This window comes from Schistocerca nitens, chromosome 2 (assembly GCF_023898315.1).
Source record: "Schistocerca nitens isolate TAMUIC-IGC-003100 chromosome 2, iqSchNite1.1, whole genome shotgun sequence".
Lineage (NCBI taxonomy): Eukaryota > Metazoa > Arthropoda > Insecta > Orthoptera > Acrididae > Schistocerca > Schistocerca nitens.
This window is the reverse complement of record NC_064615.1, coordinates 456,591,423-456,618,875: the sequence shown is the minus strand read 5'-3', so window position 1 is coordinate 456,618,875 and position 27,453 is coordinate 456,591,423. Positions and strand designations below refer to the sequence as shown.

The following is a 27,453-nucleotide window of genomic DNA, read 5'->3' as shown; positions in this document are numbered from 1 at the left end:
CAATTTTTTTTTTCATTTTAGGCTTAATATTGATCAGAATATACTAGTTAGTAACAAGCAAAATAAACAATAATTATCGTTAGAAAAGTGCTATTAATGGGACTAATTCCGAATTACCTGTCAATCACGGATCATTCCGTGCGACTCTAAATAAATTGTGACCCTGCACATTTATTATGCTAGCAGAAACAGATTAACCGTATGGACCTTTGCTTCATTGCGATAATACAGAAGTAATGCATCCTACGTAAAAAAATTTAATAATGAACATATAACAGAGGATTAAAATAATGCCGTGTGGCTAGGGCCGCCCGTCGGATAGACCGCTCGCCTGGTGCAAGCCTTTCGAGTTGACGCCACTTCAGCGACTTGCGTGTCGATGGGGATGAAATGATGATGATAAGGGCAAACACAGTACCCAGTCCCTGAGCGGAGAAAATCTCCGACCCAGCCGGGAATCGAACCGGGGCCGTTAGGTATGACATTCCATCGCGCTGACCACACAGCTACCAGGGGCAGACAACACAGGAATTAGTAAAGGTCATAGTCTGAACCGCCCCGTGCTCAACACGTCCTTCAACACAGTCACCATGCATTTGTGCAGATTTTTATCACCTGTGAACTCACGCATCAAAAGCAGTTTAAAAGAATTCAGTGTTTTGCTTCTTGACCCACTGTTTTAAAGTAGTTTTAGACTTACCTGTGAAGAATGTGTATGGGGTTGCTGTAATAGACTTCAGCTATGTACAGCGTTGGGTGAACAAGTTTGGTAACGGAGACTGATATCGCAAACAAACCCGCAGCGGGCAGCCGACAACGTCTGTCACAGACGCCAGTCGAGGACGTGCTGGTGAAGTGATACGAGGTGACAGACGCTTTAGATTTCAAAATCAACAGCAAAGCCAGGCGTTTTAAAATAGTGGGCTAAGAAGAAAAACATTGAATTTTTCCATGCTGGTTTTAATGCACAGATTCGACAATGTGTACAAGTGCATGGTGACTGTTGAACGCCAGTGTTGTGTAGAGGACAGTGAAGACTACGATCTGCACTAACTGCGCTGTTACACGTTCACTAGTAAATTTTTTAAGACACAGAAGACATTACCTTTTTGATTCACCTTTGAACAACGCTCTTTTAATACCTACTTACTTCTGAATCACTCATTCGACTTGTACATGTTAATAACTATATTTAGTAGGCCATTGTGACAAACTTACCTCTTCAAGGGCATTCCAGAGCTTGTCATCATCAAACTCAGAGAACGGGTCCAGATTAAAGCGGAGCGTCTCTGAGAACAGAACGGGCTCCTGGGGAATAATCGAGACTTTCTTTCGCAGGTCGTGCAGGCCGAGGCCGCTAATGTCGATGTCATCTATTAGAATAGTCCCATCTATATTGACCAGGCGGAAAAGGGCGGAGATTAGAGACGATTTTCCAGCGCCAGTTCTTCCTACAATACCAACCTACATACAAAAAATCAAAGAATAAGTTTTAGAAACGTACGAAGACAAAAGTAATGAGTTAAAAGCACACTGGAAAAATACAAGGTTTACCACCTTATGCATTGCTTGAATAGAGAAATTAAGATCTCTGAGGACTGGAGATTCTGTTGGCTTATATTTCAGATGTACCCTCCGAAAGGTGATGTGACCTCTCTGAGGCCATGTATCTGGTGGTTTTTTATCTGAAATGACAAATGTTGGAGGTGAGACACAGATATACATTTGTCAAAAATTGTGGACTATGAATTTAACTTAACACACCTATTGCACTTGAAGTATTTCAAACATCTTTTAACGCAAATGAAGAATACGGTTAGGTTTCACTGTAGCTGTATTACTAGCCGAGAAACAATAACAACGTTAATGAAATTGCGTGTGTGACATGGTGGTAGCACAGAGGCCCACTTTTCTGTATTATACGACTCTAAAACGATTGGATGTGAATTACGACTTCAGATTTTTATCGTTTTTACACAAAATGGAGACAAAAATGCGTTCGATGTTATATTTTCTACATTGTGTGTGTTGTATCACCCGCTCATAGTATTGTACAAAATGATAAAACGAGGAATGAACATTATATTTGTTATTTTATCGTTGTTCATCACTACTTATAGGAATTGTACGGTTCGGTAGAGCAGAAAAAATTAGGTAACGTAAAAGTCTTCATCTTTTCAACTGCTTTGGCTAGCTTTCTTCTTGCTAATCTCCATATAATGAACAAAGTGACCGAAGTCTGAGAGATTACTGGGTTTCTCCGAAAATAAGTAAGAATTGGTATCATCAACTCATCGTTTCATGTGTGTCTTATAACATTGCAAATAGATGCTCTATGCTTTTTCTGTTAATGAATAGACATTACTCAGAATCCGGAACGAATGATTTTAATAACACTTTGCGATTGTTCCTGTTTCGTTTTACTGTCAGAAGTTGATAACAACAGATTTGAGATTTCACTGTAAAATATGGTCTGAAAAATGTAATATTTTGTGCAGTTTATATCCTGATACGTTTAACATGGGTTGTCGAAGACTAGCCTAGCACGTCCATGACAAATGTTATTTCGACCTACCGTTTGTCACGAAAATGCCGTCTGGGTTTCCGTGCAACAAAATTCTTTCACTCCCTCAAGTCCTCGAAAGGCGAGGAGTCCGCTACGCCTTCGATATGCGTTCTCCCTCCCTACTGGAATCCCGTTGTCACCTTCTTAATTTAAACCCTCTCCTTTACCATACTGAATACCCCCACTTTCCATCACTTCCCGAAAGCTCGACACCAATTATCCAGTAGTTCCATGACTGATGAGTTACCTTCGTTGTCTGTCACGCTTATACCACCACGTCCTCTCAACCTGACGTCTACAGGCGCTTCACATTCTTTCGAAAGGAACATAACCGCTTTTGCCTAACTGACCACGGTATGTGCCCACAAATCCACTCACCCATCCACATCCTTTCTACTACATTTCAGGACTCTTCTCCTTCTCAGTCTTCTCCGTTTACTTCAAACAGCTTGATCTGATGTCCCCATCCCCAACAAATCCATATCGCAAACCATCCAAAACAATGTCTCGCCAAATGTCGTGCCGTCCATTGCTTACTTCTCTCTAAAAGTCAACAAACCTCAGCCCTATTCTCTGACAATCCCTGATCTTGCGCTATCATCCCCAACAACTCTAAACCCTAGAGGAAGACGTGAGTTTTATTTACTTACTCCTAAAGGACATCGGCTCTTTTCTTTCAAGAAAACCTTACTGGAAACCATCAGTATTTTAAATTATACGTAATACCTAATTTAATAGCTTTTTAATGTTTCTGCATCACTTTTGCACGTTTCTCTAGCTGAAAAGGGGCTCTGTTACCCGTGACAGCCCATAATTTGCCCGTGTGTTGTGAGGTGGTTGGAACAACCATAAAAAAGGAAAGAGGGTACTAAACGAACGATTTGAGTAGTGTCAGTTACTAACAAAGTAGAAATGGCTGTTAAGATAGATAGAAAAATAACAAGTGTTATAAGAAATAGACTGCAGATTTTACACGAAGAATCAACATCGTTCGTCTCTGTGCTGAATATCTCGAACATCGATCTAAAAAAGAGAATGTGAGTGTATTAACACAATTAGTTTCGACTGCTATGGGTTGAGTAATGTTTGAATATAGAAAAGATACATTGTTGGTTAAAACTGTATTAGAAACTTGCAACGAAATAAAAAAAGCTAAGTCACAGTTTTAAGCTGAAAGCCTTGTTAACACATGAAATCTGAAAGAAGCCGAAATGAACGTAAGGAGCCCTATGCGAGATGCGGTCAGTTAGTGCGAAAGAAAACTTGCAGCTACGGATATTGCAAAACAATCCTAAAAAGTTTGGTCTTAACCAAAGTAAGACAAAAATCATCTGTTCGATCTCTGAATCACGAAACCATTTTAAAAAGCACTTTAGACCGTCAAGTTCTATAATGCAACATGACCTTTCCTGAACCATGTACACATTTCTGTCTATTCTCAGCCTGTGGCCATTGTGAAATGTATTTGAGTCGATGATGTGTGCGTCATATTTAAAATCTGTTTAGTGACACACACATCACCAACGGAGGTATGCTGGAAAATAGCCACAGTCCTAAACTGGCCCGTACTGTCATGTATAAGAGCGTACTGAAGAGAGATGCCTCTGAATGTGAAAACTCTTAAAGTTTTTCAAATAAAACAAGCATTATTAACATTCTACATCTTTATTCGCCATGTATTCATATTTTCAGCTCTCTACCGGTACCAGGTACAGAATTGCAGCGTGTAACACGCCGCTATGTAACGTAACTGTGGTGGTGCGTGAAAAACAGAGTGCTGTAATCGAGTAACAATTTCGAGGAGTGAGTTCACACATGGAACACCCTCTCTTTCAGCTTGACAATGCTAGACCACACACGAGCGCTGCGACATCTGGAACAATCTGACTCCTTGGGGCACTGTCATCGATCATCCTCCATACTCCCCGACCACTCGAATTTCACATGTTTCCAAAACTTAAGAAACACCTTCGTGGACTTTACTTTGATGAAGATGAAGTGGTGCAATTAGGGATGAGCTTGTGGCTCCGCCAACAGTGTCAAACATTCTACAGTGACGATATGAAAAAACTGATCTCTCTTTGGGAGAAATGAGCTTGTCGGCAAGATGACTATATGGAGAAAAAATACATAGACGTGAAGGGTAAAGATGTAGAATGTTAATGTCACTTGTTTTACTTAAAATTTTTTAAGAGTTTTCACATGCAAAATTCGGAGACAATTCTCAGCATGTTCTCGTATGTACACGATGTAATAAAGGTCATCTTGCATTATAGAATTTGACAACCTACTTTTTTTTTTAAAAAAAAAAGTTTCATCATTCAGAAATAATTTCGAGGCTGTGGACCCATACAACAAGAGATTAAGCTACTCAAACGTTCCGTGATACTACTAGCGTTGACATGAAGGATGACACACAGCATCTGTCGACCTCCGAAGTTATTTCATTGAGGAAGTTCATACTACGGTTTGCTCTTTCAACCGTAGCGCGAACGCCGAAATGAAAGATTTTAAGATAAGTGATTGTTAATATAAAGACGAACTACAGTTGCTCAGTAGAAGTAAAGCGACTGTACATCTACATCCACATATATACTCCGCTAGCCACCAAGCGGTGTGTGGCGGAGGGCACAATTCGCGCCAATGTCATATTCCCCCCCCCCCCCCCCCCCCCGTTCCACTCGCGGATCGTACTGTCTGAACGCCTCAGTACGAGTTCAAATTTCCATTATCTTTGAATGGTGATCATTGCGCGATTTTAAAGTTGATGGTAATAATACATGCTCTACATCCTCGGCGAAGATCGGATTTCGGAATTTAGTGAGTAGCACCTTCAGTTTAGCGTGTCGTCTATCTGGAAGTGTATCCTACTTCAAACTTTCTATGACATTCGTAACGCTCTCGCGATGGCTAAATGTACCAGTCACGAATCTTGCCGCTCCTCTTTGGACCTTTCCAATCTCTTGAATGAGACTCAACTGGTAAAGCTCCCATACGGATGAACAGTACTCTAAGACTGGACGAACTAACGTATTGGAAGCAGTTTCCTTTGTTGAAGGTCTGCATCGCTACAGGATTCTACCAACAAACCGCAATCTAGACGGGAAACCCGTATGTTACTGTATAGGTTACGTGAAAGGTCGAATGAACAGCCAAGCGTGCCAGGCGTTTGAAATCGGGCATAGGCCATTCCAGTTTTCAAGACGGGTTGTTGAATGGATGCCCATTACCGTAATGTGTCTGACTCAGTCTGTTGTCGAATTATGGAACATTATTCCTCTGTATGAATGGGTTCTATAAACACTGAACTAGAACTCAGTTCATTTTGCTCGTCCTTGAATACCAGATGGCAATGAACAGCGGGGACAACACGGAAGTCGCGGTTCTCGAGTACTGGAACCTATTCCGTACAGTCTGGCACTGTAACTGGTGAGCAAAGCAGGAGCTGCTTTGTGACCGGATTGTATACCTAGTAAACAGAACTCGCAACGTCGTTAATAAACTGGGAGAAACCGTCAGATACTGAAGTAATTTGTCTGTATCCCTTGAGAGTATTATTAGTCGTACGACAGTTATTTTGGACGATTTATGCCTATTTTGTGAATCGTTTTGTGGATAATTACGTAATCTTCGTAAGGCTGTTTCCAGGTGATGTTACTGAATGTAGGTAAGTTGTAAGGCCAGGAAATTGTAACGAAATTTTGGAAGACCTGCATGTGATTGAATCTTGATACTAATTCTGGCATTTGGCAACATAAACGAATATAGCGTACTTAGAATAAATGTGTGGAGAGAGTCACAGTTATTTCATTACTAGTTTGTCAATAAATAAATGGAAATAAAATATCGTGGAGCATATGTGCCATAGATTTTGTATGGAACGACCACATAAGGAGATATTTAATAGCCTGAGATTGATTGTAAGAATCCTAAGGGAATCTAGTTCACCTAGGAAAGAAATAGTCAACAGAACCATTATTCGTCCGGATTCTTGAACATTGTTCGTTTAGGGCGCCTACCAGGTAGGATTGATAGAGGGCGTAGTGGAGGTTCAAAGAAGAGCAAACCATTTCGTGACAAGTTTGATTAGTAATGGCGAGAGCGTCACGCAGCCGCTCAGCCTGCTGCGGCGAGGACTGTTGTGAATGCCTGGAGAGAGAACGTTCTAGCAAGAGTTGGGCAACGTGTTCCTGCCTCCTTCACACATCTCACGAAACGAATACGGTGGGAAACTCAGAGGAATCAGAAATACGAAGGCGTAAGTACAGGCTCTCTCATCATGCAGATTTCACGGAAGGAGCAGCAAAGGAAGGATAGGATAGTGGAACACCGAGTACCTTCTGGCACACGCCGTAAGCTGACCTGCGGAGAACAGATGTAGGTGTTGGGAAATACAAATAAATGGGCCTGTTGTCTTTTACCACTTCCTGGTTTTACGAAATCAGTCTAGGTAGTCACTAATTTGGTTAGAAAATATACCAGGGGACTTCAAAAAGTAGGTTACACATTATTCCGGCAGGTCGAGTACCTTGTATTGAGTGCTGCACTACACCTCAAAGTAACACACATGGCATTATTTTTCATCATAGTCACCAAATATCTGCGAGAAACTGTCGGAACTTCCTACCAATCGTTCAGTTCCTCGGCGATGGCAACCCGCTCCTTCGGCACAAAGACATTGGGCAGCTGGTGTGTGAACGTCCTCATCGTTGGAACGTTTCTTTCCCTCCAGTCTTCCAGGTATGTTCTCAGCTTGCCGAAAAGAAGCAAATGGCATGGTGCAGGACCTGGACTTCACGATCAACAACCCACGCGTCTGTGAAGCCTTGGCCGATTTGTTGTTGTCATTTTATTACGGCTCGACGCGACAGTTCATTTGGTCCACATACCGCTAGTATAGCATGGTGAATGTGAGTGTAGTTTAGACGTCTTGACCACAAGAATCGAGACGACCCACTTACTTCAGCTTGGGAGTACGTTTCCAGTTGCATCGCCATGTCACTCCCAAACTGTGATGCGCTTGTTATAAGTACTGCAGCAGAACTATGTGTGCTGGAAACCCGCAGTGGTCTTATCGTGCGACGTCATGTGTAACCTATTTTCTGAAGTCCCTACGTAAAAAATATTGACTAAATAAAAAACAACTGTTCACCTGATTTACTTAAGAAATGAAATAGAGGCTATATGGTGTAATGGGTGTTAATTAATGGGTGTGAATTCCTAAGGGACCAAACTGCTTTGGTCATCGGTCCCTAGACTTACTCACTGCTTAAACTAACTTATACTAAGAACAACACACACACCCATGCCCGAGGGAGGTCTCGAACCTCCGGCGGGAGGGGCCGCGCAGTCCGTGACACGGCGCTTCAAACCGCACGGCCACTCCGCGCGGCGAGGCTATACGCTCAGGTAACAAAAGTCATTGGATACCTCCTAATACCATGTCGGATCTCCTTCACGGCATAATGCAGCAACTCGACGTGGCATGGACTCAACAAGTCGCTGGAACTTCCTGTAATAACATTGAGCCATGCTACCTCTACGGCCGTCAGTCATTGCGAAAGTGTTGACGGTGCAGGATTTTCTACACGTACTGACCTCCCGCTTATGTCCCATAAATGTTCAATTGGATTCATATCAGATGATTTATGTGGCCAAATCGTTCTCAGATCAATTGCGAACAATTTTTGCTCAGTGACGCGGCCCATCGTCATCCAAAAAATTCCCTCACTATGTCCACGAATGGCCGAATATAACCATTTCCAGTGAATGATCGGTTCAGTTGGACAGGAGGATCAGTCCATTCCGTGTAAACCCAGGTCACACCATTTTGGAGCCGCCACCAACTTACACAGGGCCTTTTTGACAACTTGAGTCCATGGCTTCTTAGGATCTGTGCCAGACTCGAAACCAACCATCAACTCTTACCAACTGAAATCAGGATTCTTCTCACCAGGCACGGTTTTCCGGTCGTCCATGGTTTAAACGATATAGTCACAGCCCAGAAAAGGCGCTGCAGGCGATGTCGTGCTGTTAGCAAAGGCAATCGCGTCGGTCATCTGCTGCCACAGCCCGTTAACGCGAAATTTCACCGCACTGTTTACGTTCTTCGTACAACCGACATTGATTTCACGCAATGTTGCTTGTCTGTTAACGCTGACAACTATATATAAACGCTTCTGCTCTCGGTTCTTGGGTGAAGGGCGTCGGCCACCGCGTTGCCCGTGGTGAGAGGTAATGCTTGAAATCTGGCATTTTCGGCACACTCTTGCAGCTGTGGAAGTCGGAATATTGAATTACCTAACGATTTCCAAAGTGCGTCTAGCTCCAATTACCGTTCCGCGTTCAAAGGCTGTTAATCACCGTCGTGCGGCTATAATCACGTCGAAAACCTCTTCACGTGGATCACCTGAGTAGAAATGACGGCTCCGTCAAGGCACTGACCTTTCGTGCTCTGTGTACACGACAATACCGCCGTCTAAATATGTGTGTATCGTTATTCCATTACTTTCGTCATGTCAGTGTACATGAGCTTAACAGATAATCTGAAATCAATATTCCGACAGAGTTAATGTAACCAAAAGGTAAAATGGGAAAGAGACATAGCGCCCGTTGAACGACGACATCACTAGAGACGAGAGGGGCGCCCTGACTGGACAGACATTGTGAAGGACGTTGGCCACGTCCCTTTCGAAGGAAGTATCGCAAAGTTTCCCCTGGCAGATTTTGGGTAACAGTGAAAAACCTATAAGTGGATTGCTGGATAGGTAATTGAACTTCGATCTTCCCGAATGCTAGTTCAATGACTCACTACAGCGCTACAGCACTCACTGAGTATTTATACAAGTTATTTACAAATACTATATAAAGATCAGCACCGCAAGTTCTAAAATATGAGACTGGCAGCATTGGCACAAAATCGGTATTGGTACTATACAGCCTGACGAAAAAGTAAAGCACCTGGAATACATGGCCGAATGTCAATCTAATTTCGCACATGAGCTCACTATCGTGACATATAGAACGGTCACCATACTGCGTTAGTACTGTTCACGTTTACTGATGTTACCAAGCCTGATGTGGTATATAAGGGCCATCAACAGCGTCAAACGGTAAGTGAACGCTTTGAATGACACGGAGATGCCGCCTACTCGTGAGAAACAGCGTTATCAGCAACTGACATTGCCTGGACGGGGCGTCATTGTGGTTCTTCATTGGTGTCTTGGTGGAACTGCGCAATATCCAGATTTGTGGGACATTTGGATGTGATAAAAGCCCGATATTGATCTGCGTGGGTGAGCGAAGGCAGGCAGACTAGTGGTCAGGTTTCCGGTCGACCAAGTCTGACCACTAAAAGAGATGATCGTCGTCTTGCACATCAAGCAGATCGCAATCTCTTCACATCTGCGTCTGCGCGTGCTCCGAGAACAAGAAATGGACCCCATGCGACATAATGCGTCACCCCACATGATTGGTCAGAGATCAGCAGCATCCTCACTAGCGAATAACCGTCCCATGCGCAGGCTGCGGGCAACAGCACAACACAAACGGCTGCCTTTGGAGTGGTGCCCTGGCCGGGCCGGGAAGCGTGGACAGTTGATTAACAGAGCCGCACTGTGTTCAGCGATGAGTGGAGATGCTGTGAGTATGGCGGGGACCTGCGAGACGTCCCATACTCCTAGGGCTGGTAGTGGCTGACGGAACTGACGGCGCGAGGCGTGGCAGAGTCATCCCGCGCCTCGTGTATTACCTCTCATGCGACAGATTCGTGGTGCCATTTGTTTGTAGGACATTGCTCATTCACACATTATACGTGTCTCTATCAGCTGCGTGATACTGACTATTCCTGTGGCCAGGAACACCAAGCAGACCTGGCCTTCAAAGAATATGTCTGGGACCAGTTCGGAAGTGAACAGTATCTCAGACCCAGTATCGAAGGCATCAAGAAATGCTTGTAACAGCTGTCGTGCAGCTTAGCTCGGGAGAAGATACAGCGCCTTCCAAATCCAATCAGCGCTTGCATCACGGCAGAGGGGGTGTCACGCATACATGTAATTGGGCCCATAATGCCAAGTTTGTAAATCTGAGTCGATTTTGTAATTACTTATAAATAACATCACAGGCCCTCCCAGCCCATGAAGTTTCATTTCGTTTCCTCCTCCCCTTGTGGGTGCCCCACGCTTTTTGTGAGGCAATTTAATCGCTAGCAGAACATTCAACATCTCTCTGTTGTTAAGCAGCGTCGAGGAGCCTATTACATTTAAATGTTGCAATGTTTAATTTACTATGAAACTTCCTGGTAGATTAAAACTGTGTGCCCGACCGAGACTCGAACTCGGGACCTTTGCCTTTCGCGGGCAAGTGCTCTACCATCTGAGTTACCGAAGCACGACTCACGCCCGGTCTCACAGCTTTACTTCTGCCAGTATCTCGTCTTCTACCTTCCAGTCCGCTGCAGAGTGAAAATCTCATTGTTTAATTTACTATGCTTGCTTACCTGGTGTCGACTCCAAAGCTGCTTCGGATGGAATTTTGGTATATTCGAGGATTCTCTCCACTGACGTCATCTGACTAAGGACTTCGGTCATTTGCAGGATACCGAACTGTAGCATAACTGTCAGAGTAAGTGACTGTGAAATGGCCAGTCCGACGCCAGATCCACCGAAGGAAGCTGTATAACATGCATTCGAACAGTGAATGATTCTTCAGATCTCTAAACAATGAAATGTAAGTGATTTGCGTACATCGAAACTTCTGTGAATGAAATTTATTAAACAGATCACCATTGGCATATAAAGTACTAAAGACACCACATACAGTTAATTTTTGTACATAAGTAATAAATAAATAAGGATTAGCAGAGGATAAAAGAAGATTCCTATATTACTTAAAAACGAGCTCTTCGTCCAGTCCGTGAAGGGCCAAGGGACGTCTACCGGTGACTGTGTGATCCGCTGTCTTGTGCCTTCATGTGGGTGCGGTATGGAGCGTCATGTGGTCAGCACACCGCTCTCCCGTGCGTTGTCCGTTTTGCAGACTTTCCAGACCGTAGAGCCACTACCACTCGGCCACGTAGCTTAATTGGCGTCACGAAACTGAACGGATCCCTAACAGTCCTCGCATCAAAGAAAATTCGTTAGGACTACCCGGATCGAACCTGGGTCCTCCACATGGCCGATGACCACTCAGCTGCAGATGCGGATTTTCCGATGTTATAGTTTTAGCACAATAGCAAATTGAATGGAAAATGTATCGTTGACTGGTACAAACAATTTATTTTTTCACAGTGTTTTCCGAAGACTATCTCTCATCATTAGGTAGATCGTTTTCCATAATTATGTGTGATTCTGAAAGCAGGCGCAGAAAGTTGTATTACATACACAACCTGGATGAAAAGGCTTATTGTGATTCGGATATTACTTATTAACAAATTATTGTCGTTCTGAAATAACTGTGTAATGTCGGGAGAACATCCTTTCGTATGATCAATGTATTCGTCAAGAATATAAGAAAGACATTATTCAGTTGATTACACAGATGCATTATTAATTCTATAAGTCGACAACATTTCGACGCTCTCAGTGATTGGTACTACGTCTCAGTGATCAAAAATGTCTGACTCAAAACTGTAGCTATCATATTTATATCCAGAATGACACAGGCCAGTTACAACTTACAAAGGTGTTTCTAGAAGATTCGTCCCATTTCATAAGACTGGAGAAAGTATCGGGCAGGTAAGCTCTTTCAAACTTACGACATTTTCTGGACGTTGTGTGGGTACATTCTTCTCACGAAGCACTACTATGGTACGTAACATAATACAGTTACAAAGCTCCACGTCGAAAGTAAAAAAAAAAATGTCTAGTAACATTAATGTGACGACCTGTCAAAAGCAGGAATAGCCACCTTTTGCAGCGAGCACCGTTGCGAGACTTGCAACAAGTCACTGCGGATGTGAAGCCATGACGACTCCAGCGCCGAGGCAAGTTGCGCTAGGTTTCTCGGTTGAGGATCCGTGGCGTGAGCAGCCCGATAGAGGTGCTCCCACAGATTTTCGATTGGGTTTAAATACGGTGAGATTGATGGCCAGGGGCGTATGGTAAACTCATCCTGGTGCTCTTTGAACCACGCACGTACACTGCGAGCTTGATGACACTTTGTACTGGCCTTCTGGTAGACGCCACTGTGCCGAAGAAAAATAAACTGCCTGTAGGGCTGGGCATGGTCTCCAAGAACATGTGCACACTTGTGTTGAGCCACTGTGTCTTCCAGAATGACAAGACCACCCAGGGAATGCCACGAAAACATTCCCTGGACCACGTTGCTCCCTCCCGGTTGCAGGGTGTCTGCTTTCAGACGTTTCGCCCCGTGTGCGTCAATGACCATCAGTCCGATGGAGCGTAAAACGTGATTCACCTGAAAAGGCCACTTGTCAGCACTCAGTGGACGCCCAGTTACGCTACTGGAGTGCAGATTCCAGCCTTCGTCCCTGAAGAAGTCAGCACGTGTCCACAAACCAGGCGCCTGCTGCGGAGGCCCCTCCACAGTAACGTCCACTGTACGGTCGTTGAGGAGACGCTGTTGGCAGCCCCTTGGTACATCTGAGCGGTCAGTTGCCCAGTAGTTGCACCTCTATTCGCCCAAGAGTATCTCCGCAGACGCCGTTCACCCCTGTAATCTGTGGCTCATGGTGCACCACAGTTGCCTCGGAGCCGGTTTTGGACAGCGCCGTTCTGCAATGCACGGTATATTTTAAAAACTGCTGCGTGTGAACAGCTTACAAATTCAGCATTTTCGGAAACGCTTCCGCACTTGGCCCGAAAGCCAATGATCATGTCAGTTTGGACGTCACACAAATCGCTCCGTTTCCGCCTTGCGGCAACGACTGCACAGTTTTCGGCGTTCCCCCGAACGCTATATACAGCCTCTACTGCGTGTTCTGCCACCTGCCATCTGTGAGTACTTAGTGCACGTTGACGTCGAACATGGGCTATTGTTACATTACTGTGACTGGACAAAGTGTAAGAAAAAAACTGAAGTGTAATAATGTCATTTTTGATGCAAAAGTTTTTCATTCAGCTGCATCTACATACATACTTCACTAGCCACACCGCATGTATTTGCTGAAGGGTATCCTATACCACTACTAGTTACAGTATTTCCTTTTCTTTCCCACACGAAATTAGAGCAAGAGAAAAACGACTGTCTAGACTGTCTATATACCACGGTACGAGCCCTAATCTCTCTAATCTCATCTTCATATTCCTTCCGCGAAATGTATGTTTACGTCAGTAGAATCGTTCTGCAGTAAGCCTCAAATGCCGGTTCACTAAATTTAGTCAATAGCGCTCTTCGAAAAGAACGTCGCCTTTCCTCTGGCGGTTCCTATTTGAGTTCTCAAAGTATCTTCGTAATACTTGTGCGTTGTTCGAACCTACCGGTAACAGATCTAGCAGCCTGCCTCTGAATTTTTTCGATGCCTTCCTTTAGTCCGATCTGGTGCGGATCTCAAACACTCGAACAGTGCTTAACAATGTGTCACACTATTGTCTTATATGCGGGCTCCTAAAATTACCCTAATAAACCTAAGTCAACCATTTCCCTTTCCTAATACAACCTGATGTGCTTATTCCACTTCATATCGCTTTGCCATGTTTTGCCTAGATAATGAATTCTTGTGTGCAGAAAAGGAAACCGTGGTGAACATCTATAATCCATGATCCTGGACGTCCTACCACAGCCATTGGACATCATTGCCTCATCCACCCTGCGGTCCAGACCTGGCACCCTCGGACTTCCATCTCTCTGGGCCCGCTTAAAGATGCTCTATGGGGAACACACTTTGAAGATGACGAGAGTGTCGGTCATGCAGTGAAAACATGGCTACGCTTACGGGACAAGAGCATTTACCAGCAGGGAACCAGGGAACACATGGTCTTCCACAACGCTGGCGTACGGCCATAGAACGTGATGGAGACTAGTGGAAAAATTGGACATAGACAAGACATGTTGATGTATATTGTCACAAAATTCGGAAAAAACACGGTTCAAATGGCTCTGAGCACTATGGGACTCAACTGCTGAGGTCATTAGTCCCCTAGAACTTAGAACTAGTTAAACCTAACTAACCTAAGGACATCACAAACATCCATGCCCGAGGCAGGATTCGAACCTGCGACCGTAGCGGTCTTGCGGTTCCAGACTGCAGCGCCTTTAACCGCACGGCCACTTCGGCCGGCTACAAAATTCGGACTCTTAACAATAAATATGTTCTGAGAATAAAATGTGTGGAATCACTTATTGAACGACTCTCGTAGTTACGTTGCAATAAGATCCTGCAACGCCGTTCTTACGCGTTCCAGCCAAAATTAAGCCCTGCTGCAACGTTAAGTTCGTGCACGGAAAAACTCACCAGGAGTGAGGAGAAGATAACTTGTCCCTCTGAAACACATTGTTACTGCTGATTTGATTCAGATTTTCGCTAGCTGTCTTGTTCCTGCACAGTTCAGACTGCAGTGGCGCGACAGGTGCTGTCACCAAAGCTAGAGTTTAGAGACAGCTCTTGTCCGGTACAGTATGCCGTCCGATACCGCCCGACCTTTCCCTGTATCTTATACATGCACTTAGACAGAAACTTGCGACGATGTTCACTCAGGCATCGAAACTAAAAGTGTCTGTCGGCAGGAGACTTCGTGGTGCAGCTAGGTGCAATTCTGTTACAACTGTGCCGTGGTGTTTTCGGCGAGAGAACAACATAGCACCTCCTACAGCTCAAAGCACTCGACAGTAGCACTACAATGGCACTAATAAATCAACACTTTTCTACAACTGCGAAATCATAGCGGAAATTTCATATTTCCAAGACGATCGAGCACCAATGCACTGTTACCTGCAGCCGGCCGCGGTGGTCTCGCGGTTCTAGGCGCGCAGTCCGGAACCGTGCGACTGCTACGGTCGCAGGTTCGAATCCTGCCTCGGGCATGGATGTGTGTGATGTCCTTAGGTTAGTTAGGTTTAAGTATTTCTAAGTTCTAGGGGACTTATGACCACAGCAGTTGAGTCCCATAGTGCTCAGAGCCCACTGTTACCTGCATTTAAGAGCAACTTCAAATAGAGATCCGCTTCAGCGGTGGATCGTCCGCAACGGCATGCAGCACTGGCCATCAAGGTCGCCTGATCTCACGGTATGTGATTCCTTGTTTTAGAGGGTTCGTGAAGATCTCCATCTCTGTGTCTCTTCTTGCAGCAACTTCGGGTGAATGTGATGCCGCAAAGCAAGAGCAGCCAAGCTCCAGACATGCTTACGGAAGTATGGGACGAGTTTGACTGTCGTCTGGATGTTTATCGCGCGTCCAGTTGAAGAAATCGTACATTTGTGAAAGGCGAATGAAAACTCTGATACGAAACATAGTTGTAAAATATACCCCAAGAGTTTACGTTTAGTCATGTAAAACATATAGCAGTGTAAAATCAGATTAATAATCCTATCCGTTACACAAAATGTACTCTAAGATTCCCTCTTCATTGAAGTAGAAGGTAATTTTATAATCTTGTGACAGGATGAACCATTCTGAAACACTCTTAAAATGAAGTGTCTCATTGACTTTTGCCTTCCGAGAAATATTTTTTCGTCACCTTATGCAGGAAGTCATTGAGGGTGTCTGCGGCTATATTGGCGCTAATGATTACGCACTTATCTTGGTTGCTAAAACCTTTTTCTTTATTTTTAACCTCTCATCATGCCTTTCGGATTATCCCATCATAAGATCTATGGCATAAGAATACAACGTAAAACGAAATAGAGAAATATACATTACAATGAAGCAATAAAGCTGAGTAACAAATTTTTAACATCGAGACACAGCATCTGGTCATTCATAATCAATTCATTACAACATCACTGCCCAAAGTGGCACAGGCAAACAATCTTTGCCATCAGGCTGCATTAGTCACAGTATCAATACGTCTATGACAACAAGCATATCTCTGACATGTCTACGATTATTACAACTGCTTGTTATTTAACCTCAGTTGTATAAAAAGATAATACAAGAGCCCTAATAAATAAGGGCATAACAGTTAGATTTCAGTGCTGTTCGGATTATAGTGCAGAAGTTAACTGTCGCAAAGGCTGGGTATAATCGTATAACTAACAATAATTCACAGTGCTCACACACAATTTTTATGCCACAGACCAGATGATGGGGTAACACAGAACCCACAATGGGATGTAAAAAATAATAACAAAAAATTACGACGAAGGTACGTGTATAATCATCAGATACTGTTTTTTATGATTCACAAAGGTTAAGCAACATTCTGTATGATTCAGCCAGTGTGTGGTTAACAAGTGGGGTTTGATAATATATTTATAGACCACTGTATCTGGCTGCACTGATGTACGTTGTTAGCTTCTATACGAGATCGGCGTTCATTGACTCCCTTTGGTGGTATCTGTACATATTTCGTCAGTGGTCATTAAACAATTCCATTAATCAGCAATCAACCGTTGCCTCTGATCTGATACTAATCAGGCGGTAAGCAATTAGTGTTCGAAGCTAGTAGCAGTTCAAATGGTTCAAATGGCTCTAAGCACTATTTGACTTAACAGCTGAGGTCATCAGTCCCCTAGAACTTGGAACTAATTAAACCTAACTAACCGAAGGACATCACACACATCCATGCCCGAGGCAGGATTCGAACCTGCGACCGTAGCAGCAATGCGGTTCTTGACCTAGTAGCAGTGATAGCGAAGTGGAATCACCTTGTATCGGGATTAAAGGAGCAGATGATGCATTCTTACAATGACTCGGTCCGCCGGCCGCGGTGGTCTAGCGGTTCTAGGCGCTCAGTCAGGAACCGCGCGACTGCTACGGTCGCAGGTTCGAATCCTGCCTCGGGCATGGATGTGTGTGATGTCCTTAGGTTAGTTAGGTTTAAGTAGTTCTAAGTTCTAGGGGACTTATGACCACAGATGTTGAATCCCATAGTGCTCAGAGCCATTTGAACCATTTGAACAATGTCTCGGTCCACCACACAGTTTCAATCTGCCAGGAAGTTTAATATATAAATTGCTGTAGGTAACTACATTTGTCAATATATATTTCAATTTAATGTTGCTGAACCAAACACATAAGTATTATTTATGCTGCTATGATCAAATGCGCAAGGCAATGTCATATAATGATTTATACAATGACTTATTTGGATATTATTAATACGCATGATTATGAACTGAAATTTTTTACATAGAACCACTTTGCGACATGGCTAAATAATTGGCTGTATACAGCAGAAAAACTTACTAAAATAATTATGGTTTTACAGTACAAAAGAAAGCATGTATTTCCTAGGTATCTTATATCAATAGGAAAACGGAGTAGCATTTTATAAACCTCACCTGTTGAAAGGACGAGGAAACTGTACGTCACCACACCAACAAATGTGCTGCTCAGCAAATCCAGCCATATGCCGAGGGCTGCCGTATTCGTAATGTAAAGAAACCACGCTGACGTATGGCGATCCTGAAGAAGTTGAAAGGAATAAAATGATAAATCATTCTACAACGAGTAAGAACAATAGTATTGAGAAATAACGGGTACTTCAGAAGTCCGATGTAAATTCTCATATCGTAAAACTATTTACTGTCACTATTAATTGAAGTTGATTTCAGTAGAAACTAACTTTAAGTAAAATAACATGGAACATTTAAACTTGGTTTATAATCTTCTTGAGTATGCGACTGAGTACTGCTGTTAAACGTTCACAACATTACGAGTCAACTCCGTCCTAACGTGATACGCAGGTGTTCAAGGAACGTTGCTGATAGTGTAATTAAAAAAATAAGAAAAAAACATCAAATTGAAAATCTCTGTTTTTGTTCAAAAGTAGTCTAATGGTTGGTATTAAGGGTATCAGGAAATACCTTAATTATTACTGAATAGGAGCAAGAGTACCCTAAGACATCTGTAATGGTACCCCTACAGTTTTCAGTAGCATTGTACTTCCAACACGTGATATTATTTCTTATGTTACTAGACTAAGTCAGAAGCTACTGAAGTAGGCTACTTGCATGTATCTGAACGTTAGTTGTCTAATAGCAAAGTAATACATACAAATCTTATGTAGAATATATTCTTTCAATTACGTGCGATGTAGGGAGTAGGTATCTAATAAAATGTATTAAGAGTAATGCACAAGATGGTAATTAAAAACTATTTTTCAATAGTTTCAAGTGCTATTTTCTAATAAAAATACTTCTTTTCCTCCACGTCTCCCCATTCAGCAAATACCCTCCCCCCCCCCCCCCATCCTAATCCCCTTACTTTAACTCAGATCCTGGGTGCACTCTTCGTACCCAACATCAAAATCAATAAGGTCATGTAATGACAGGAACTTAGCGTCACTGGAATGATGTACCACAAAATTAAGATGTGTGGAATAGTACTTAACGTTATTGTAATAAGGTGCATAGATTTTGTTCTCAGCAATTACAGTCTTTCTGGGCCCCAGATGTCGTCTGACTATTAGTAGACGAAAGATAAATTAAAAAATGACAACACATACTAAGATGACGAAACTGATAGGATAACGATATACACACATACAGATGACTATAATATCCACTACACAAGGTATGAAAGGGCAGTGCTTTGGCCGAGCTCTCATTTGTACTCAGGTGACCCATGCCGACGTGATTATGGCCGCATGACGGAAACTAACACACTTTGAAGACGGATTGGTGGTTGGAGCTAGACTTGCCATTTCAAAATACGTTAGGAAATTCAATATTCCGATATCCACAGTATCAAGAGTGTGCTGAGAATAGCAAATTTCAAGCATTACCTCTCACAACCGACAACGCAGTGGCCGACGACCTTCAATTAACGACCGTGACCAACGGCGTTCGCGAAGAGTTCTCAGTGCTAACAGACAAGCAACACTGCTTTGAAATAACCTCAGAAATTAATGTGGGACGTACGACGAACATATGCGTTAGGCCGGTATTACACTATCAAATTTCTTTGTCAAAGATATTTGATAGTGTAATAGGGACTTTGTCAAATGTCATCCAATATTTGATCAAATCTAGAGCCTCGCTGTAGATTTGATCAAAGAAATCGCTTGTCTTCTGTTCACTGCAATGTGACATGTTACTACATGGAGCGCTAGCATCGCTACAGCATTCTGTCGTCTGTAGTGTTTTTATAAACATTGCCGGTAAATACAATTGGTGTTTGCCGACAACTACAAAATTAATAGAGATGTATGAAGCTGATGCGCTTTACAACGTGAGGCACCCTGAATACAAAAATAGATTAAGAAGATTGGAGACCTGACGTGACCTGGCCTAACCTAACCTAACACAACCCTCTCTTGTAGCAAGGAATCGGAGTGTTACAGTGAGCCTGTCTTCTGAAGATGTAGCAGTTCTTCAGTGAATATTGTACTTTGTGATATGAGGATACACTTCACTGAGCACATACAGAAATGTATGCTCATCCATTCTTAAGTAATTAATGTACGACTTGACGTATTCCACTGTAAGCTCACGTAACAAGTTTTGTTGAATGATTTTATCGTGTCGTCGTAAAACCCACGGCTTCACCCAGATTAGATTAGTTTTTCGTTCCATAGATCCGTGCTGAGGAGATCCTCGTGGATGTGGAACACATCAATTTTTTTAAGCTGAAATAACAATACTAATAGTATGAATAAATACATCATTTGTTTCTATTAAAAATTTCGTCAATGGAGTAGGAGGAGTTGGCCACTAGTAAGTCTTTCAGGCTTCTTTTAAACTGATCTTCATTTGTAACTAAATTTTTTATGTTTGCTGGCAAATTATTGAAGATGAGTGTTCCTGAGTAGTTGACCCATTTTTGAACTAAAGTAAGTGCTTTTAAGTCCTTGTGCAGATCATTTTTGTTCCTGGTATTGTATATCTGAACTGAGTTGTTTGTTGGAAAAATAGATATATTATTCAGGACAAATTTCATTAAGAAGTAAATATACTGAGAGGCAGTAGTTAGTATACTCAGTTCTTTGAAGAGGTTTCTGCAGGGCGTCCGTGAATTTACTCCACAAATAATACGTATTACACGCTTTTGGACTCTGAAAACTTTTGTTTGACTTTACGATTTATCCCAAAATATTATACCATACGACATTATGGAATAAAAGTAGGCAACGTACGCAAGCTTTTTCATTTTTATGTTGCCTGTGTCTGCTAACACTCGAATTGCAAATACAGATTTGTTAAGGCGCTTCTGCAGTTCTGTGGTGTGCTCCTCCCAACTGAATTTATTATCAAGTTGTAATCCTAGGAATTAAAGACTGACAACCTTGTATGTATGGTTCCTTTTTTTCCCCCACATCTTTTCCGCATGTGCACACAGTGTAATTGCGGTAAGTGCAACTGCTGCGCTTAATAACAAGTTGTTGTCAGCCATCTTGAACTTTGACGAAAAATTTGATGACAGTGTAATACCCCTTCTAGCTCTACGTCAAAGATCTTTGTCAAATATATAGGACGGAATATTTGATCACATCTTTGATCAAATCTTTGACAAAGAAATTTGATAGTGTAATACCGGCCTTAGGACCGTGCAGCGAAAAGTGGCGTTAGTGGGGTGTGGCAGTGGGCTATGGCAGCAGACGACAGACGCGAGTGCCTTTGCTAACAGCACATCGCGTGCTCAGCCTCTCCTGTTCTCGTGACCATATCGTTTGGACCTACCTAAGACGACTGGAAAACCACGACCTGGTCAGATGAGTCCCGGTTTCAATTGGTAGGAGCTGTTGGTAGGGACAGAACAGTAGTTCCCAAACTGTCTTAGACCATCACCCCTGAGTGCAATCAGACATTCGCTAGTATCCCGGCCCTAGCACCTAACTAAATTATGGAATGAAAGACTTCTTCGAAGGCTTTTATTTTTAAAATGATGAAATATTAATGATGTGTAGTTTTTGTGGGTATGTCGGCAGGGGACGGGGGGTGTTAGATTGAATGGCGAAGGAATTCGTTGTGCATTGCAAGTGGTACCCATAACTTCCAGATAAGAAAGCTAACTATTCACAATGAGAATAGACATTTGTTATAAAACATACTTTCCCTGCATTACTACTCTCCACAGCGGCACTTGCTTGATCTGGACATTGCAGGCCCATTTAAAATCAACCAAGCTGTGTGCACTGCACTTACTGTTCCTAAAGCACTTGACTGCTGCACTTTATTGCTTGGAAGACTTCAGGCTGTTAATGCTTTGTGTGTCACACCACAGCCACTAATAGTAATAGTAATAATACAGCACTACAGTAGCCCGTATGTAGTTACTGCCGCGTCGTGCTGTTAGTTAATTTATTTATCTGTTTCGAAGCTGTAATGAAGCCATTTCTGGACTATTGCAGGTACTATCTACAACTTGGAGAAGACTTTTCTTGAGATATTTAGCATTTGTTTATACAAGGGGGTAATTATCCTCAGGTTGGGAAACACTGGGACAGAGCGTGGCGCAGGCCCCACGAAGACATGGATCGAGGCTGTCAACAGGGCGCTGTGCAATCTTTTGGTGACTCCATGATGGTGTGGACCGTCGAATGAACAGGGTCTTCTAATGCAACTGTCCGCCCCGGTAGCTGAGTGGTCAGCGTGACAGACTGTCAATCCTAAGGGCCCGGGTTCGATTCCCGGCTGGGTCGGAAATTTTCTCTGCCAAGGGACTGGGTGTTGTGTTGTCATAATCATCATCATTTCATCCCCATCGACGCGCAGGTCGCCGAAGTGGCGTCAAATCGAAAGACCTGCACCAGGCGAACGGTCTATCCGACGGGAGGCCCTAGCCACACGACATTTCCATTTCTAATACAACTGAACAGATCATTCACTGCAAATGGTGTGTTCGGCTACTTCATTCACAGACTTCGTTTTTGTGGGTGACAATGCCGGGTCACAATTATTCGAGATTGATTGGAAGAACTCTTGACGATTCGAGTGAAAGACTTGGCCACCCAAATCGTCCGACATGAATCCCATCGAACGTTTATGAGGCATAATGGAGAGGTCAGATCTTGCACAAAATCTTGCATTGGCTACACTTTTGCAACTATGGACAGCTCATTACTTCTGCATTAATGTTCAGTCCTTCCGACGTTGAGTTGCTGCACCACTCGGGTAAAAAAAAAAAAAAAAGTGCCGTCATGATCCCTCTGAGTTTGTCATCTCATTGTATTTTCTGAACAGCGTGTCAGAAGGATTAAAGTTATCAATGAACTCTGATGTACTCTGTGACGTGAGTTTCACGTGCTTAAAGCCAACTGAGGTCTCTTCGCCGTAAAACTCGATACAAATGCCGTCTTTGTGACGTTATGCTCTAACCTTTATATAGCAGAGACACTAATGCCAATGAAAGTACAACATAACTAATACATTATCGGCGAAAACCACAAAAATATAGATGACCGTTTGCAATATCGCTTTCTCGTTATGCTTGGCTTTTGGATTAACTTGCGGGATAAAGGTGGCCTGCAGGCCTGTAACCATTTGTCAATACTTAGCAAGACTTTTTCACCAGTTTTTGGCCTCTGATAACAGAAATCCACTTGCTAACAAAATTTTATTCATTTACACATTTTTGCCGTTGTTTGTGATAAAAAGATTTAAAATCAGTGTGTACCGTGAGTTAGCGAGTCACCGTAATGTTGAACTACCGCCCCTTTGTCTGTTGGCATCAGCAGTGGTCACCAGCTATGATGTGTTCCTGAGGCAGCAGAGAGCGCGAAAGTGCAAATCAGTCGAGTGCAGCGCCACTGTGAGGCGGTGATCTACCGTAACTGACAGCGGAGAGCCGTCTGTTTTACAACAAGGGAGCGGCAGAAACTCGGAGCAAGCGCCTGGGACCGCAGGTAGCAGCAGCACGGCAACATTTTGCATGCGGCGCCGGGCAGTAGATGGTGCAGCGGCCGATGTTGTTTACGTTCTAGAGTGGCAGGTTCAGGGAGTCGGCTGGCGGACACTGGTGGTGATAGAGGCCCTGTCTGTGTGTGTGTGTGTGTGTGTGTGTGTGTGTGTGTGTGTGTGTGTGTGTGTGTGCGTGTGTGTGCGGTTAGCAGCGGGGGCAGCCCAGTGGAATCTGATTTGTGCATGCAGAAACTTGGTATCAACACGAGCCATAGGTCCCTGTTGTGAGTTAGCGACCGGTGTCTAACGTGTTGGCTCCAAGGAAGGGGGTTAGCAAACGGTGTCTAGCGTATTGGCTGCAAGGAAGGTAGTTAGCCAATTCGATGCAGCTGCGTGTTATGATCCATAGAAATGAATTCAGGGCCAAATGCACCCCTGAGAAGACGCAGAAGACGAAGGGATGCATTGTGACAATGACATTGACCACTGAATGTATTGCGTTCAAAGACAAAGGACGTCAGTACGCCTATGTAGCATTATGCCTTCCCACACCATAACACCTGGACCAGCAAAACGATCATGTTCGAGAATACTGGATATACCCCTCACAAGGCGAGAGGTGGGAACACGTAATTCACTCAGAACCAATGTCGAGCGCTATCGTTCTAGTAGTCCAGTTGTTATGGAGTGCCCGCATCTCGTGGACGTGCGGTAGCGTTCTCGCTTCCCACGCCCGGGTTCCCGGGTTCGATTCCCGGCGGGGTCAGGGATTTTCTCTGCCTCGTGATGGCTGGGTGTTGTGTGCTGTCCTTAGGTTAGTTAGGTTTAAGTAGTTCTAAGTTCTAGGGGACTTATGACCACAGCAGTTGAGTCCCATAGTGCTCAGAGCCATTTTGTTATGGAGTGGAAAAGCGGGCCCTAATGTTGCAAGGAAGTACTGTCCTAAAAACCTTTGAACTCGCTATACCTACAGGTAATTGTTAGTGTTACACCGTACTCCTTTCCCAAGACCTTCTTTTTGGGTGTGTATTCGGCCCTGACTTCACTTTTATGGATGACACTGCGCGGCCGCATCCAGAACCTCGGGTGGACCCTTTGCAAAGAGGGGATATTTGGCGAATAGACTGGCCTACCCTTCTCCCGACGTGAATCCCATCGAGGCCGCTTGGGATGGGTTGAGGAGACGTAATGTGGCAGGCCCACGTGCACCAGCTAGCATCGGTCAGCAGTCAGTCACGATGGTGGGGAAATGGAACGCCCTACCACAATAACTGCTTCCCAACCCTGTGGCCAGCATAGGAGCACGCTGGAAGGCATGCACTGCTGTCCGTTCCTTGGTGATCAGACACAATACTGAGAACGACGTCTCACCTTTTTGTAGTGTTCTGGGTCCTTCATGACTCACGGTGACTGCAGTGCAATTATTGTCTTCGAAGAAAAGTGTAATTTCTGTTCCCCTCATGGCGTATTTCTTTCAGTTATCTTGTGTTCTATACTGCAGCAGTTCTATCTATGTATGGTAGTGTCATCGAGCTGTGTTACTTGCCAGTGACACATCTTGTGAAAGTTACTTTCGTCCTTATGTTTTGCTTAACAGAGTAATTACAAATTCAGAAGAGTCGCAAAAGTGTAACTCATACTCGATAATAATCACACTAGGCACCATGTGGCTGGATCGATACAACAACTGAGAACCATCCAGACGAGTTTGACCATTTAATTATAGAAACAACCCTGTTGTTCTTTCTGTTGGAAAAAAAGTGAATGCAACAGGTTGAAAGAGTCTGTAAAACAGAAAACTGAGGTGGAATTATTATCAAATAGTAATTCCGCACCAGTCAAAAAAATAACATGGGGTTAATTCTGAAACACACTTATTTTGTAATATTTCAACTTCAGTAGCACTAAGAAAAAAGGATATTACAAACCGAAGCGGTCATAACACTTCCATAAAATTCCATTAATGTTATCACGTATTTTAAAAGTCCACACACTACTCGTTTGAAGACGATGGTGCAAAGTCTTCTCCACAGAAGGTCTACTCCACACACTGAACAGGTTTCCTCTATATATTTGCACACGCTGCAGCAATGCGATGTTTTAAATACTTTTGGATCGTGAGAAGTTATGTTCACGACAGAGAAAAAACAGTGGCGTCAAGTCAGTCGAACGTACAGGTCAAGTGTCAATGTCTTCAGATCCTGTACAGGGGCAAGGAAACAGGTGAAAGAAGCAAGTGAAGCCTTTCCTAGCCACTTGAGAGTAGAGCGCAGAGCACCCTTTCACCTACGGAACTTCCTCTACGAAAGCCGTAGCGCTTTGGTTAGAAACTAAAGGACCTGTTATCTGTTAACGTTTCGTCAGTAACGTAATTACATAGTCTCCAATAATCCCACACCAAACATTCACAGTCTACATCCCCTACGTTTGAACCGACCTTACCTACTGTGGATTCACAGCGGACAAACAATGCACAATTCCTTAGTTCGTCTTTCTGTGAGTTGATAAGGTTGCCTGTTTGGTGAAGAGAATTTACTAGAGAAAGAAAATACTGTAGAGACGTCACGTCAGAACCAAGCGACAGTTAGCCGTGCACCTTCTGCTATGCTACTGTTGAATTTGATTGTGACGTGGCACGTTATGCTTACGGGAGTTATTTGTGTGCAATTAATGGACGGTTATAGACTGACATATTCGACAGATAGTTTCTCAAGAGCTGACGTGCGAAATACGATCAACAGCTGCCAGAACACCTATTTATTCCTTTGCTTGTTGCATGTTTTCCTCTCATCCACAGCGTAGCATTTAAGGGAGTTGTCCTTCTTATTTGTTGTCCACAGTCCGTCAGTATATCTTTGTGCGTGCAACTCAACTGCTCTTTTCGAGCTCCTTATGCACTATCCGCAAAGAAGTAGGATATATAGCACTTCATGGTTTGTGAAAGCCTTTTTTAAAGTAATCTGTACTCGAGTTATGTGAACTTCAAAAACAAAACAGAAAGCTACTCGTACATTTCCTCCGTAACCCTTTTGTAACGCGTTCGCCCCAGTGCAATCTTTATTCCCTCCGTATCCTTACATGGGTACGAAATAAACTTATAACGTAAGACAGCGACCGGTTTGACACTCACTTTGATCCTAAGTTGCAAATATTGTAATTTCTCAGAAACCACTCATCGTTTTTCCGGTAGGAAAGTGGCTGAACTCCTCGTTTTGACTTCTAACAAGGGAATGGACCTATCTGACATTTCTAAACCTATCCTGAAATTTTTCATACAGGAAGAATACACTGAAATAAATTCACTGTCAAAATCTTGGCTGATAAGGCACACTGTAAATATTTAAAAAAAAGTTAAAGTTACTCATTTTTGCCAACAAAAAACAGTTTATAGCTGTAGAGTGAAAATTTCATTCTAGAAACATCCCCCAGTCTGAGGCTAAACTATATCTCTCCAATATCCTTTCTTCCAGGAGTGCTAGTTCTGCAAGTTTAGCAGGAGAGCTTCTGTGAAGTTTGGAAGGTAGGAGACGAGGTACTGGCGTAATTAAAGCTGTGACGACGGGGCGTGAGTCGTGCTTGTAGCTCAGATGGTAGAGTACTTGCCCGCGAAAGGCGAAGCTCCCGAGTTCGAGTCTCGGTCCGGCACGCAGTTTTAATCTGCCAGGAAGTTTCATATCAGCGCACACTCCGCTGTAGAGTGAAAATTTCATTCTAGAAACATCCCCCAGGCTGTGGCTAAGCCATGTCTCCGCAATATCCTTTCTTCCAGGAGTACTAGTTCTGCAAGCTTAGCAGGAGAGCTTCTGTGACGTTTGGAAGGTAGGAGACGAGGTACTGGCGTAATTATAGCTGTGAGGACGGGGCGTGAGTCGTGCTTGGGTAGCTCAGATGGTAGAGCACTTTCCCGCGGAAGGCGAAGGTCCCGATTTCGAGTCTCGGTCTGGCACACAGTTTTAATCTGCCAGAAAGTTCCTTGTTCTTTCCCTAT

At 43.5% G+C, this 27,453-nt stretch overlaps 1 protein-coding gene across 1 annotated transcript in view; it reads right to left on the bottom strand.

The window, feature by feature from the left end:
* The window catches only part of LOC126236340 (ATP-binding cassette sub-family C member 4-like), a 218,559-nt gene that overhangs the window by 32,314 nt on the left and 158,792 nt on the right, over positions 1-27,453 (bottom strand). Inside the window, exons 19-22 of the mRNA XM_049945566.1 lie at positions 17,967-18,090; positions 11,064-11,237; positions 1,558-1,685; positions 1,219-1,464 (exon numbers count right to left, since the gene is read on the bottom strand). Coding sequence (XP_049801523.1) covers positions 1,219-1,464; positions 1,558-1,685; positions 11,064-11,237; positions 17,967-18,090 — 672 coding nt within the window. The remainder of the gene's footprint in view (positions 1-1,218; positions 1,465-1,557; positions 1,686-11,063; positions 11,238-17,966; positions 18,091-27,453) is intronic.